Below are 13888 nucleotides of genomic sequence, written 5' to 3'. Positions count from 1 at the left end.
CTTCTAATACCAGATGGGAGACGCTTTTTACAACTTATTCATGTATTCATGCATTTGACTGGCCTGAATAATGCATTGTTATTTTTAACCCCTAATGCACTCGAGTGGAGTATTGAGTGTAACAATCAGGGACTTAGCAACCGTTATAAAAATTTTGCCACTTTTAGACATTTCTGAGTGTTCCCTGCCCAATTTTTGGGCAATAATAATTGTATTGTAAAAGCTTAATTTGCTTGACTAGAGTGCAAGGAATAAAAATGTTGGCAGCTGCATAAAACTGCACTTTTAGACTTACATTTGCATCAGCTGTTGATCGGTTGATTGTAATCTGTGCGGTCCTAAAGTCGCTACTTCCCTGATGTCATCTAATTAACATACATGAACCAGGCTGATCATTCATGGTAATGCCCCTAGTACCCATAGAGCACGGCAGTAAAATTCCCATTGACTGACATTTGAAAATTTTAATAATTGCATATATTTGACTATTTTGTAATGGACTATAAACAGAAATTAGATTTATATTCTAATATGGTTTTTTTTATTTCATTTTTTTTATTACGTAATTTACAATGCTTCATGGACTGCGTAGTTCATTGCCTCATAATAGATGTCCTTTTGGCTTTTTCTCTGATTTTCAAATGCTGTTTTGCTTCAAAACTAAGATTCACCTCAGAGCTGGTTGGTCATTATGTCATTTAGGTATAATCTCCATGGCTCTTTATTGAAGTTTTTTTTTTTTTTTTTTTATCCTTATGGATGAAATTAATGGGAAAAATTCCTCTGGAATCAAGGCCAATGTTAGTGATGATTATTGCACAGCTAATTTGAGTTAAATACACTATGTTACGCTGCATTTACCACGTCTGTACAGTTTGTCTACCATGTGCCTCCATTGATATTTGATGGCAGCGGTATGCTTCAGGACACATTCTGTGCTTTTGAAAGTAATCATAAACACATTTTAAAGAAACAATCGCAACTGATTGGGTATGATTATATATCACCTTTGAAAATAGCGCTTGAATGCGCTCCGGGACTTAAACGCATGCGCTCGCTGTGCCAGATAGTGATTATTGACTGTTACATTCAGCCTCTGTTTGTGTAGTACACAGTCAAACACGCTGCCACACACCAGCGGAACAACCACTGCCCTTCCCATCGCCTTCATGATGATAAGCTGATCATGATGATAAGCCCTCTTTCTTACCCCTTCCTTTTATTTTTCTCATCCTCTTCCAAAAGAAAAGATTTTTTTTAATATAAATATTATGATAAACAAGATGAGTTCATTTCGGTCCATAATTGCATTTCCCTCCAAGGGTGTCCTTCTCTTCCACGACCTTTCATGAATCACGTTCAGACACACGCCACTTTACGCGCTGGCACATTCAAGCGTGCACGAGTACAAAGACCCGCCTGTGTCCACTCAAGGCCCTTTGCGGTAATCACAGAGGTGTCTGCCCGACCTCTCTCAGGTTAATGCAGGAGAGAGCAGCTCTTCCCATCAGCCAGCGGGGTTCTGGTGACAAAGAGATGCTTCACCTAACCCTCCCTCAGAAGCTCTTTATGTCTCTTACAGTCTCCACAGAGGACACAGGTGCAGGAGAGGCCAGCCGGTGTGAGAGAGATTTCTTTAAAATACTGTTCTCATTTATTACATGCTGATGTAGAGAGCAGATAGATAGATGGATGGATGGATGGATGGATGGATGGATGGATGGATGGATGGATAAAAAGAAAGAAATGTGCTGTTTTAATGCTTTTTTGCTATCCAAATTTTGTTGTTTAAAGCTGCTAAACTACTTGAAAATCTAATTCAAGTCTCTCCAGACAGACTGTATTATCAACTTGCAGAACGCATGAATACCAACTGATAAATGTGTGTGTTTGAAGGGGCTTGCTTGAAGGAAAAGAAAATGATTAGCGTCAAATGTGCCTGCTGATTGAACTCAAAATTTGTTTGCAAGAAAAAAGAAACCCTTTTTTTTTTTATATATATTGCTTTTAGCCAAAACAAACAATTCCATCTTGGTCATTATGTTTGAGTACTGCAGTAACAGAGAGCAGTGTAGGGAAGGAACATGCAAGCTGTATGTGGCATTTCAAAATAAGGTTTCCTGCACCTTTCTTTGGCCACTATCATTTACCTTTGACCTCTTGAAATCCCAAAGCAGCCGCTTTGGATCTGTTGGCCTGTTTCTATTGGAGAGCAGTGCCTGGTTGAGCCTTGCAATTGTGTGAATAATTAATCGTAACATTAAGTATTAGACTCAATGTTTGTTTGTGCTTTCAGCTTGTAGTAATGAGGTGTGCTGTTACTGTTGTAAGCAGTCAGACTTAAGATTTTCACCTGGCAATTGATACAACAGGCAGGAAACAAAAATTGCATAGACTTGCATTGTTGGAGGAACTAGAGCTTTATTTAAAGACAATATCATTGGGAGTGGGCTCTTTTGACCACTCAAAACACCCTAGCAGCGCCCTAGCAACTTCCGAAAACACCCTAGCAGTACCCAAATGACACCTTAGGCCCCGATCACACCTAACGCGTTTTTCAGGTTCGAAAACTCGAGGTGCACAGCACTGCCCCAATCACACAGAACGAGCAGTGCGCTGCGTTTTTTATGTTGCTAGGCAACCACTGAAACAGATAAACGTCAAATCAGCCTTTTATTAACTTTATTTACTTTCTGTTAACATTGTGGTAGTTGCTTTTTTTCAACTGCAAAAACGCGAGGTGCCTGGGGCGCATAAACAGCGCACAGAACGCTCACTGCCATAGGAAAACAATTGAAAAAAGGCGCCTCTCACTGCAAAAAATACATTAGGTGTGATCGGGGCCTTAGGAACCACATAGCAATGCCCTAGAAACCACTTCCACATTCTAGCAACTACCCATACCATCCACGAGAACACATAGTAAGCACCTAGCAATGCCCTAGCAACTACAGAGAACACCCTAACAATATCCTAATAGCAACCACCACTTAGCAATTTCTTCAGACCACCCTAGTATTTTGGCGGTAGGTTTAGCACCACTTAAAATTCTCAAAATATTTTTTTGTTCCAGAATGAATGAATTTTCAACTTCTAGGATTGTATGAAACCTTTTAAACATATATAAACCATTTTTTGTCGTCTGTAGAAGCAGGGATTATGATTGAATTCATCTTGATTGTGATCTTTTTCCAGCCGTGTGGATGCATAGATTTGTCTTTTGCATTTTGAGCACACGCCTCCTGAATTAAATCCAGTCTTGAAAAGACATTTGTAGTGCACTGCATCTGGTTAGCGCTCACTAAAGCTCACAGGGGATAAACCTCAACTCTGATAGACATGTTTGGTAGTATATTAAGCCCGTGAGCTAACATAGTCCTGCTGGTCTTGCCTGTGTTGTTACCTTTCTGACTTCACAGGCCCGAGGTCAGGAGGGGGCTCACCTCGTGAATTGTGCACGCGCACTAACAGCTATCGCAGGGAAGCAGGAGTGCCTGGCCTTTGAGTCCAACCACAAAAAGATGTGTATTATCCATTTTTGTGCCTAATTTTCTTTATCCAAGGGCAACACTGAGGCATGCAAAGGAAGAAGACAGCTGCAGTCAAATAAGCCCTTTGAAGAAATACATCAAAAGAACAAATCATCTCGCCGTGTGAGGGATGACAAAAGCAGAGGGTGGGACACTGGGTTTGGAGGTCATCTGTGGATGTTCAGCTTTATTTCTTGGCTCATCTCCAGTTTCCAGCATCACAGCAAAGATTGTGAAAAACTTGAACACTTGGGGATATTAACGAATAGTTTTTTTCTAGGCTTTGTAGGCCTTGTTATTCTGGGTTCAGTACAAGTTAAGATCAGCATTTGTGGCATAATGTTGATTACGACAAAGATTTATTAAAAAGAAGCTAAAATTAAGGTTACATTGAGGAACAATGGAAGCAAATGGCGCCAATCTGTAAACATTAAAATACTCACTGTTTCAATAGCATCGCCACAAGATGTAAACGATATACATGTTGGCATGATTGTAGTGTGTCTTGTGAAAATCACTTTTCTGTGTAGTTACATACAATTTTACAGTTTTATTGCAATGACAACCAAACTGCATATATCCTAAAACCCTTAATTGGCTGTAAAAAAAAAAGAAAAGAAAAGATTTATACCCCTTTACAGCTCAAATAATATGGAAGTTTTAACAGAAGAGTTAAAGTCGAGAAGGAACTGAAATAGCAACAGACCTTTTTTCCGAATTGTGATATACTGTACATCCAATTGAAACGGATTATCAAGAAAGAAAAATGTAGGGCGGGGATTTGGTTTAGTCTATCGAGTGTTGATTGGATGGAGGCAGATCTGAATGATCTGAACGGTCGATTGTAAGAGGCGGAGTTTATTCGGACGAAATGATTGGGTAAGTCTGGCATACGTCACAAGAGAGACGTGTCATTTCATTGGAAGATCAAGTTCTGATATTTTAATCAATTACAACATCAAAAATGTAAAAAAATAAACATGCACAGATGAAGGTTTAAAATAACATGCATTTATAAGAAGTGTTTTTTTAATCAATTGTTATGCTTTACATTTATTCGCTTCTTCAATTCTATTATAAGCGCCTCATCGTAACCTTGATTTTGCCTTTTATTCTTGTTTTTGTAAACAAATGATTTTAAATAATTCTTTGCTATTCAACATTATGCCACCAAATGCTGTCGACCGTGGTTAACCTGTGTTGAAGCCAGAATATTCCTTTAAGAACTGAGGAGATCAAATCTGCACCACCCGAAGCTCCTCTAAAGCCTTCTTAACACATACGCGCCCGGGGCTCGCAGTGCAGGACGGGTTGTATCGAACCCATCCCGTCAGGATCTGTTAGCGGCCGCTGACAGCTCCCTGCACGCATTAAGCATTAATACATCCAGCACTAACACATTATCACTGCACTGTCAGAGAGGCGGATCAGTGGAGGTTTCTCTTGCTGTCTTCACTTCCTCTCAATACGTTTATGCCTTTTTCCCACTTATTAGTCAGTCGTATAGGTCCTATTATTTCTTACTTCATTCCTGCCTCTCTTTTCTCATTGTCTTAACCTCTTCAGAGCAGGAGAAGAGCAGTTAATTGGCTGTGAGAGACATGTCCAGGTCATCAATGGGTAACTATAAGCTCCGGCTCTTTCCTCAGGATACTGTATTTCCATCCCTGAAAATGAGCACTAAAGCACAAGAAGGAAATGACTCATCTCCGTGACGACCCCAGCGATTCGTAGCCTTTCGGTTTGCGACGCTGGTCACATTCTAACAGGCAATTTGCCTGCTTGTCTCAGCCTGAGAGGGCAGCTTATCTGTGCTAACACAGCGGAGAGCCGCATACGCACCTTATACCGGGCAGCCTTTTGCATTTTAATCAGCTCATCCTTTTCCTCAATGCTCATCAACTCTCAGCGACAATAGGTGGAAAAGCTCCGACTGTTATTTAATGGGTTCGCGGAGGCAATTCTGCGTGCTGTCACAAAACAAACAGAGCGCCACTGAGAAGGAAGCTGTTTATGCGGATTGTCTGACTTTTCTGAATGTGTACTTTCTGACAGACGCAGCAGAGCTGATATAAAGAACTGCTTTTCATCAGACTGATGAAATCAAATGTCTTGGAGTTTGGCTTTTGGGGAGGAGGCCAATCTGTTGAAGTGGAAGTAATGAGTCAGAGCACAGTTGCCAGTAGTTATGACTATGAAGATGAAGAAAGTACCAGAATGCGTCAGTCAGTCTAAAGGCCGTCATACTGAACAGACTTGTTTGTTATTTTAGGGAAAATATATATATACTGCATAGACGAGAGTGGGGTCACAACTTGCAACATGTTAGGGATGAATCGTTTGCAAAACATTTTATTTACATTTAAATAAATAACGAAATTAAAATACATTTTCTAATAATGTATAGACTGTGAGGATGCATTTCTACAGGTTTTTATATTTTCGTTTTTGTTTTTTACTGTACAATGTACATGTACATTATGACACTATACTTTGTGTTATATTACCTCGGCATTACATTTAAGAAAACTAGCTGCTGTGTGGGTGTTTCACAAATTTGACATCTTTCTCTCTACTGCCCACTGTAATCAGTCTCTTGAAAAAAAAAAAAATATATATATATATTTTAGATACTTTTAGTATACTAATCAGAGATCATAGGAATGCAAAATAAATAAATAAAGTAGTTTCCATTGTCTGCTAAATAAGTTTACCCAGCTATGACAACTTCCGCTTCTGAGAATGTGAAAAGGATCAATTTGATGATTCTTTTTATTAATAATATTTTATATAATTTTTATTTATATTTATAATATTTTTAGTTTCAAGCATTCTAATAAAGAATAAATAATGATGTACATTTAACTGAGATCATATTTTTGACTATTTAATTTTATTACAATAGAAGTACCAGGTGTACAATACTGGTCAAAAGTTTGAAAACATTACTATGTTTAATGATTTTGAAAAAAAGTCTCTTATGCTTATCAAGCCTGCATTTATTTGATAAAAAAATACAGAAAAAAACCTGTAATATTGCAATGTAAAATAATGGTTTGATGAGCATGAGATACTCTTTCAAAAACATAAAAAATAGTAATATTTCCAAACTTCTGACCGGCACTGAACATATCAGCGCAGATGTTGGGTCTTCAAATATGATCTTGGTCAAAGAGGGGCCTTGAGTCAAAATGCTTAAGGACCACTGTACTAGACTTTTGTACCGCACTGTATCGCTCAACTTTCCTTCAGCATTGCAACAAAGTGTAAAAATGCTGCCTGTGTGTGGAGGTTGAGGATGTATTAGCACTTCCCCCACACAAACATTCACAATGAGTTTTTTGGAAGTACGACTGGTTGGTTAGTTAGCGAGCCCAGGCTGATGAAGTGCGAGGTTCAGACGTGCAAAGACGAGGGAGGCACAGTCGTCTTTTTTTAGCGAGGGAGAGGAGGGAAAGAGAATGAACACTTTGATCATACAACACACAAAAGCGCCACTGATCTCATCCTTACGATGCCGCTTGCCAGGTTTATCACATGCGTGTGAGTGGGTTTGTGTGTGTGTGTGTGTCACTGCAAAATTGGAGCGTGGTCCTTAGAGAGAGGCAGAAACCTTTAATTAAACAAGTGGGTTCTCTTAGCAGATTTACACAAAGTAAAACCCACAAATGATGGTGGAGACTGTAGGCTGATATGACGCACGGGAGAGGTGAAAACAGGGACGGAGGTAGTGAGAATGATTTAGAGCCGATAGCATTTGTGGGGACGGTCGGAAATGAAACTAGCCCCCTCTGAAGTGACACGGTCCGTTCACTCTTCAGCGTCTCAGTGTTTGTCAGTGCCTCATGAATATGTATCATCTAAATAATAATGATAATAATCAAATGAGTATCAAAAATAGAAATGTATTAATTCCAGTTAAATCATCCTGGTGTATTACAAATTTAAACTTCCACTTTTATGTCATATACTGGCTTGATTTGATAAATCCAAAACAAGATTCTTGACACAGATGTATGATGAAATCACATTTAATACTCTAGGAATAAGAGATGCACCGATTACAATTTTCTGGGCCGATTCCGATTTCCGATTTTTCATTAAGTTTGACCTGCCGATACCGATTTTAGCCGATTCCGATTTTATTTTTTCTAACCACTTTACAGCACACACAAATATTTATTTTATATCTTTTCTGTAATAGAACATTTTACAATTTGCATAGTACATCTTTTTTTGAACAGATAAACGCTATAAAATAGAACTATATAAATCACTCCAGGTGTGGGTAATTCACACACATCTAAAGTGCAGTGTTATGGAAGAACCATTTCCTTTTCACATTCAATATCCAATAATTTTTTTATATATGTATTTAGCAAACTAAACGTCTGTATGAAAACAGGGAATGGCAATAAAATAATATATAAATAAAAAATAAAATAAAATATAGCCTTGCAGTATAAAGATATTTCTCAAAGCACACACACACAGGCCTATTGCAATCACTTGTACAAACTGAATAATAAAACAAGTTTAAATGGGTACATTTTCTTTAAATGTTAGTCTTCGTTTTCTTTTCTGACATAGCCTACTCCAGTTCTTGTTAAAACACGCAAATTCTGTGCATTTTGGGCACTTTTTTTGTGAAACCCTATTTAGGCTATTTTGTCCATCAAAAGTGTGCTTTCCCTTTAATTGAGCGTGAGCAGTGCAGCAAATAGACTCGGCGCCGAAACACGCGCTTCACTGCTCGCGACGCTCCTGCTTGACGCTCACGCGCTGCTCCTGCTCCCGTTGTGACAATGCACTCATTGATTAACATGCATGCCGAATAAAAATACGCGCTTGCGGTCTGAACGGACGTAATTCATGAGGTTTCCTACATGTGTGTTCCGTGTGATGCTGATGTTGCGCGATGTTAATCATGTGGCGCCCGAGTGCATTTGACCGGCATAAAATCGGCATTTGTTAGACTGACCGGCCGGTCGCCGGTCACGGCCGATCACGTGAAAATCGGCCAATTCCAGTCACCAGCCGATCAATCGGTGCATCCCTACTAGGAATAATACAGAAACACCAGCATGAAACGTCAACAAATAAATAGAAAAACTTCTCATGCTCGAGACTCTGCCTTCTTTTCCATTCATCAGTGCTGCGGCTCTGGAGTTATTGCGTACTATAGTAACTGCAATAGCCTACTATAGTAACTATTATGTGTCTCGTGTTTTTAATAGCAAAATGGCGTTCTGTGTGATCATCCCCTTACACCTGTTAATCAGACATCGTTTTTTTAAAAGAAAATTTAACTAAAGTGCTTCTCTTAATCCAGGAGGATGAAGAAAACAGCTTAGCGTTTATAGATATTTTCTAATAAATGATATCACACAGTTTGTCTGTATTTTGGTACTGATGTGTGAATGGTATCTTACTGGTAAAAAGACAGAACGCTGTTCCTTGTGTGAACAGCATGTTTGTGTATTTATGATACTTCTTGACAGCCCCAGCTCTCATTCACTTTCATTATATAAAAAAGAGTGGCCAGGATTTAAGATCTTTTTGTGTTCCACAGAAGTCAAACGAGTTTGGAACCACATGAGTAAATGATGACAGAAATTTCATTTTTGTGTAAATCATTTCTTCAACTTCAGTCCTGAGTGTTGGAATGTTTAATAAGAAATAGACAAAGTCTTTTGCAGAAAAAACAGGGCTTTCTTATTTTCAGAGTGGAAAAAAGCTGATTATGTCCCTCCAGCATAAGGACGGGTACGCTGAAGCATAGCAATTGAGAATGTTTTGTGAATGCAAAGCTTGCTTGAAATGGTCCGTGGTGAATTGGAGTGACTTGTTTGTACACTCACCCAGCTGTGTCCAAATATTCAAGTCTGGGGTACTGAGCTGTTCTTCAGCCCTGGTTAAGCCACTTCACTCTGCCATCTGTATCGACATGGGGCACGTCTGAGCCGTGTGGAGGTGCTGGGAGGCCGTTCCTTATTTTAACCCAATTTTATCTCAGTAATAGCGTGGATGTTTGGAGCTCACTCTTGTACTCCCACCTTAAACAGACCTTATAGTATGAACATAAGCTAGCCAATTACTCGAACACAACCAAAAGTGCATCATGAAATAATCACTGCTTGCTAACCCTCAACATTAAATATAACATTCTGATTCATACTGTACTGGATGTATGAATAGGTATCAGCGTACTGTATAAAACTTAAGGATGATGGACTCTTTTGACCACGTAGCAACACACTATTATGGCATCAAATTTTATGTAGGCGTTTTCTCTATCTCTTGTTTTTCAGCCCTGAAGGACCCGTGCAGTGAGGTGACCTGTAGCTTTGGCAGCACCTGCATCCAGTCATCAGACGGTCTGTCCGCCAAGTGCATGTGTCCTCTGAGTTGTGAGAACGTCCCTAAGCACATGGTGTGCGGCAGCGATGGCCTGGACTACCAAAGCGAATGTGAGCTCAACATGAAAGCCTGCGCCACCCAGAAGAACATCCGTGTACATCACCAAGGCCGCTGTGGTGAGTCTGTGAAGCCTTTAAATAGTCAGTAGCTGACAGTGTTGTAATATAACGGAGTACAAATACTTCGTTACTGTACTTAAGTAGAAATTTCACGTATCTGTACTTTACTTCGTTATTTAAATTTATGTCAACTTTCACTTTTACTCCACTACATTTCCTAGATAAAATGTATACTTTTACTCCGCTATATTTCCACTAAGCATCTTCGTTACTCGTTACTACAAAATAAAATCAGAAGAAATGTGTGCGACTACAATAAGGGAGGTTTGGCGAATCACTGCTCCTAGATTGCAGTACGCAATCTACGCAATCAGTACGCAAAACGCTCCGCACGGCACGCGCTCTATTTCAGCGTAATGCTTGTTTGTTGCCATGCCAAAAGAGGAGGAAGCACAACTGAAACCGCCATGGAAGCACGAGCACCTGCTGGAGGACCTGGAGCACGTTTAACCAGAGCTGCCAACTCTCACGCATTCACCGTGAGACACACGCAATTGACATTTTTCACACGCTCTCACGTCACGCCACACATGCATTTCCTCACGCACAGAAAATTCGCGAAGCAAAGAGGACACGGAGACCGACAGACTAGACAAAGCAGGTTACTTTATGACAACTTACCGAAATGTACGTAACGTTATATTCCTCATACATAATATCGATCAATAAGTGTTTTTGATCAGCGTGAAGAGGTCAATAACATAGCTGAAGGACAATTATGTCACATTTACCTCAGGAAAGCCATTTAATAAACATAGGCTAGCCTATAGCACAGTTGGCAAGAAAAAAAAAAAAGCTATAGAGAGTATTTTGCTAAATGTGTTCTATTTGTTATATTTTTACTTATATCATTAAAGTTTTTATTATAATAATAAAAAACACATTATATTTTTAACCTCAAATAATAGCCTACTACCAGCTGATAGGGCTCTCTGTATGTTTACAGCATTAGGTGAGTTGTTTTTTATTTTTTATTTTTTTGAGAAAAATTAACGCCTATCTTGTGTAGCCTACCTAATATTTATACAAATGAGTCAATATTAAATCAAATCACAATTGAATTGAAATAATAAAAAAGGGTAGCTTACCAGAAATTGTATCATGTTTAACATTGTAACATGTCACTAAACCTAATAAAATTCAGTTTAATTACAAAAATGTTAGTGACAATCACAATACACTTATTGTGATGCATTTTTTTTTTTTACAGCTAAAGGTACATGCAGTGGGAAATAAACGATAACACAAGTAGCCTACAGTACAGGCTACACAGTCCCTCCAGTTTTTCGCGTTTCTGTGATCGCTGAATTCAACGCATAATCCAAAAAAAAAAAAAAACTTTTACTTTTACTTCAATTACTTAAGTACATTAAATATCAGAAAATTACTTTTGATACTTAAGTACAGTATATATCAGATACTTTAAGACTTTTACTTAAGTAATATTCTAAAAGGTAACTTTCACTTCTACCAAAGTCTTTTTCTAGTACGATACTTGTACTTTTACTCAAGTATTGCTTTCTAGTACTTTATACAACACTGGTAGCTGACTATATGTATATATGTGTGTGTGTAATATATATATGTATGTATGTATATATATACATATACATACAACCATGTTAAATTCAGTGTTTGTTTGTTTGTTTTTGTTTATTTATATACAATATGTGTGTATGTATGTATGGTACGTAACATTTTATTCCATATTCCACAAAAAAGATTTGAAAAAGTTACAAAGCCCCTCATTTAAGAAACTTTGATATTATGGTATTAAATAAATTATTTGCATTACATTACATTAAATTACATTAAGTTAACAAGTAATGCATTTCTTGTTATAGTAGTTGAAAGAAGTTCTGTGATTATGTAACACATTACTTTTATTGCATTACCCCAGTGTGATGTTAGATTTTGAATGCTTGTTATAAAGTGTTGTGGATGAATTTTGAGTTAAAAACTCAACAGATCAATTATTCCGCTGAAAGCTCCCGGCACGTCACACCTCGCCATGCTAGCTGTCTGGATTCTTGAGCTCTTCTTTGATTAAATCCTCACTGTTTCATGTTAGTGGAGAATTTGAGTCATGGGGACAGAGTGCCGTTCATGAAAAGCCCTCTTCCCACCCTGGACTGCCTAATGACATTTCTCTTCCACACTGTCACTGTCAGATTCTTTTTTCAGCTTATTCCACCCCTCTCTGACATTTCAGAGTTTTATTTTGATTTCTTTTATTCGTCTGTACTCATGAATTACAGAGGTTAAGTCCTGCGTTATGTCTCCCTATATGTGTTCTAATATTTATGGACCTCTGTACGCTGCACTCTCAGATCATTAGGCATCTTCAGTTTTTAGGGATCCGTTGTTTCCTTATTGCTTATCGAAGATCAAACACTCCCTCTTATTTAAACTTGCTGGGTTTTTTTCTTTTTTTACCAGACATGGTGGTTTTATCTTGTGTAGAATGCAGCGTTGTTAGATGATCATCAGGCTCCTTTCTTTAGAGAGTCTGTAGTGCAAATATATATATATATATTTCTTAATTTGTATTGTTGTTTTGTCAGTTAAAGAAATATCAATTTACTTATCAATTTTCAGAAAGTTTTCGTCTTAAATTAAGTACATTTACTTCATTGGCATTGGAATAGTTTGCAAAGCACAAATCTAAGAAATATTAGAGATGTTTATGAAGTGTTTTATGTTTACGAAAAAATGCCAGTTAAGAAGATGCTTTTTGTTATATATATATATCGAAAAGAAAGGCTTGAGTCTTGTCTGTGTGACATTGTGGTGTATCCTGCGGCAAAGCGAGGCAGACAGACTGAGAGGGAATTCACCTCTTGTAAATGATGGCTCTCTGGGCAGCAGGGCTGGATGAATGCCTCGGGTCCCTGAGGAAGTGTGGAGTATGTTTCTCAGTGGAGAGTGTCTTTCAGTTTAATCCCCATGGGAGTACAAAGCACCAAGGAGGACAGAGAGCAACTCTAAATCTAACTTAGAGACACCATCCTTGCGGTTACTGACTCTGATTCTATCATGCAAAAACAGCCAACACATACAAATGTTATTTTTATCACTGAGGGACACCCCATTGACTTTGGTATTATTTTAAACATTTGACACATATATGTGAAAGTTATATCATGTTTTACTTATTGTGTTAATTATTATAAGTTAACATCCTTACAAGAGGATGAATTTACTGGAGAAGCAATAATAATAATTTTTGTTTTACTTTTTGTTTCAGGAAAACATGTAAACATTCTAAATATGAGATAATTCTGGCTTCTTGACAAGATTAATTTTGAGTGACATTTAAGTAAATGTATCTTGTTTTAAGGATATTTTTCTAGAAAAAAAGTAAAAAATATGATTAAGTTAAAAGAAAAAATGTTCAGAGAGAATAGAGGAACAAAACAAACAAACCCACAATCAATTGTACAGCAGGACATGGGCCACGGTTATTTCAAAGCACACTTAGAGGCATTTTTGGCTGGCTCTGTATACACATTCATCCCTGTAAACCGTGGTTACAGCTACTGTTCCTCCAACACATGCATTAAGGTCTTGGCCAGCAACCGTCAGGCACACAGATACAGGAGCAGGACTAATGGAGCGGCCTTATACACACTCCCTGCTGGAGCGGGGCTCAGTGTGTCTGGCTAATTACAGACACCCCTGCATGGCACTGTTAGGCAGCGATGTACTGAATGCTGGCTCCAGCCAGCCTCTTTTAATGGGAGCTAATGGTTTCTCCAGTGGTAATGGCTGGCTTGCGTGGCGAGATGTTGTTGGAGTTGCTGCCCGCATTGTGCTGGA

At 38.3% G+C, this 13888-nt stretch overlaps 1 protein-coding gene across 8 annotated transcripts in view; it reads left to right on the top strand.

Annotated features, from left to right (window-relative positions):
- Positions 1–13888, top strand: part of agrn (agrin) — a 248091-nt gene that overhangs the window by 144054 nt on the left and 90149 nt on the right. For all 8 annotated transcript variants that reach the window (XM_084427577.1, XM_084427576.1, XM_084427583.1 and 5 more), the window contains one exon: positions 9842–10066. In XM_084427577.1, the coding sequence (XP_084283703.1) occupies positions 9842–10066 (225 nt within the window). The remainder of the gene's footprint in view (positions 1–9841; positions 10067–13888) is intronic.

The sequence above is a fragment of the Rutilus rutilus genome, assembly GCF_951802725.1.
Source record: "Rutilus rutilus genome assembly, chromosome: 13".
NCBI lineage: Eukaryota > Metazoa > Chordata > Actinopteri > Cypriniformes > Leuciscidae > Rutilus > Rutilus rutilus.
This window is presented reverse-complemented; position numbering and strand designations above follow the sequence as displayed.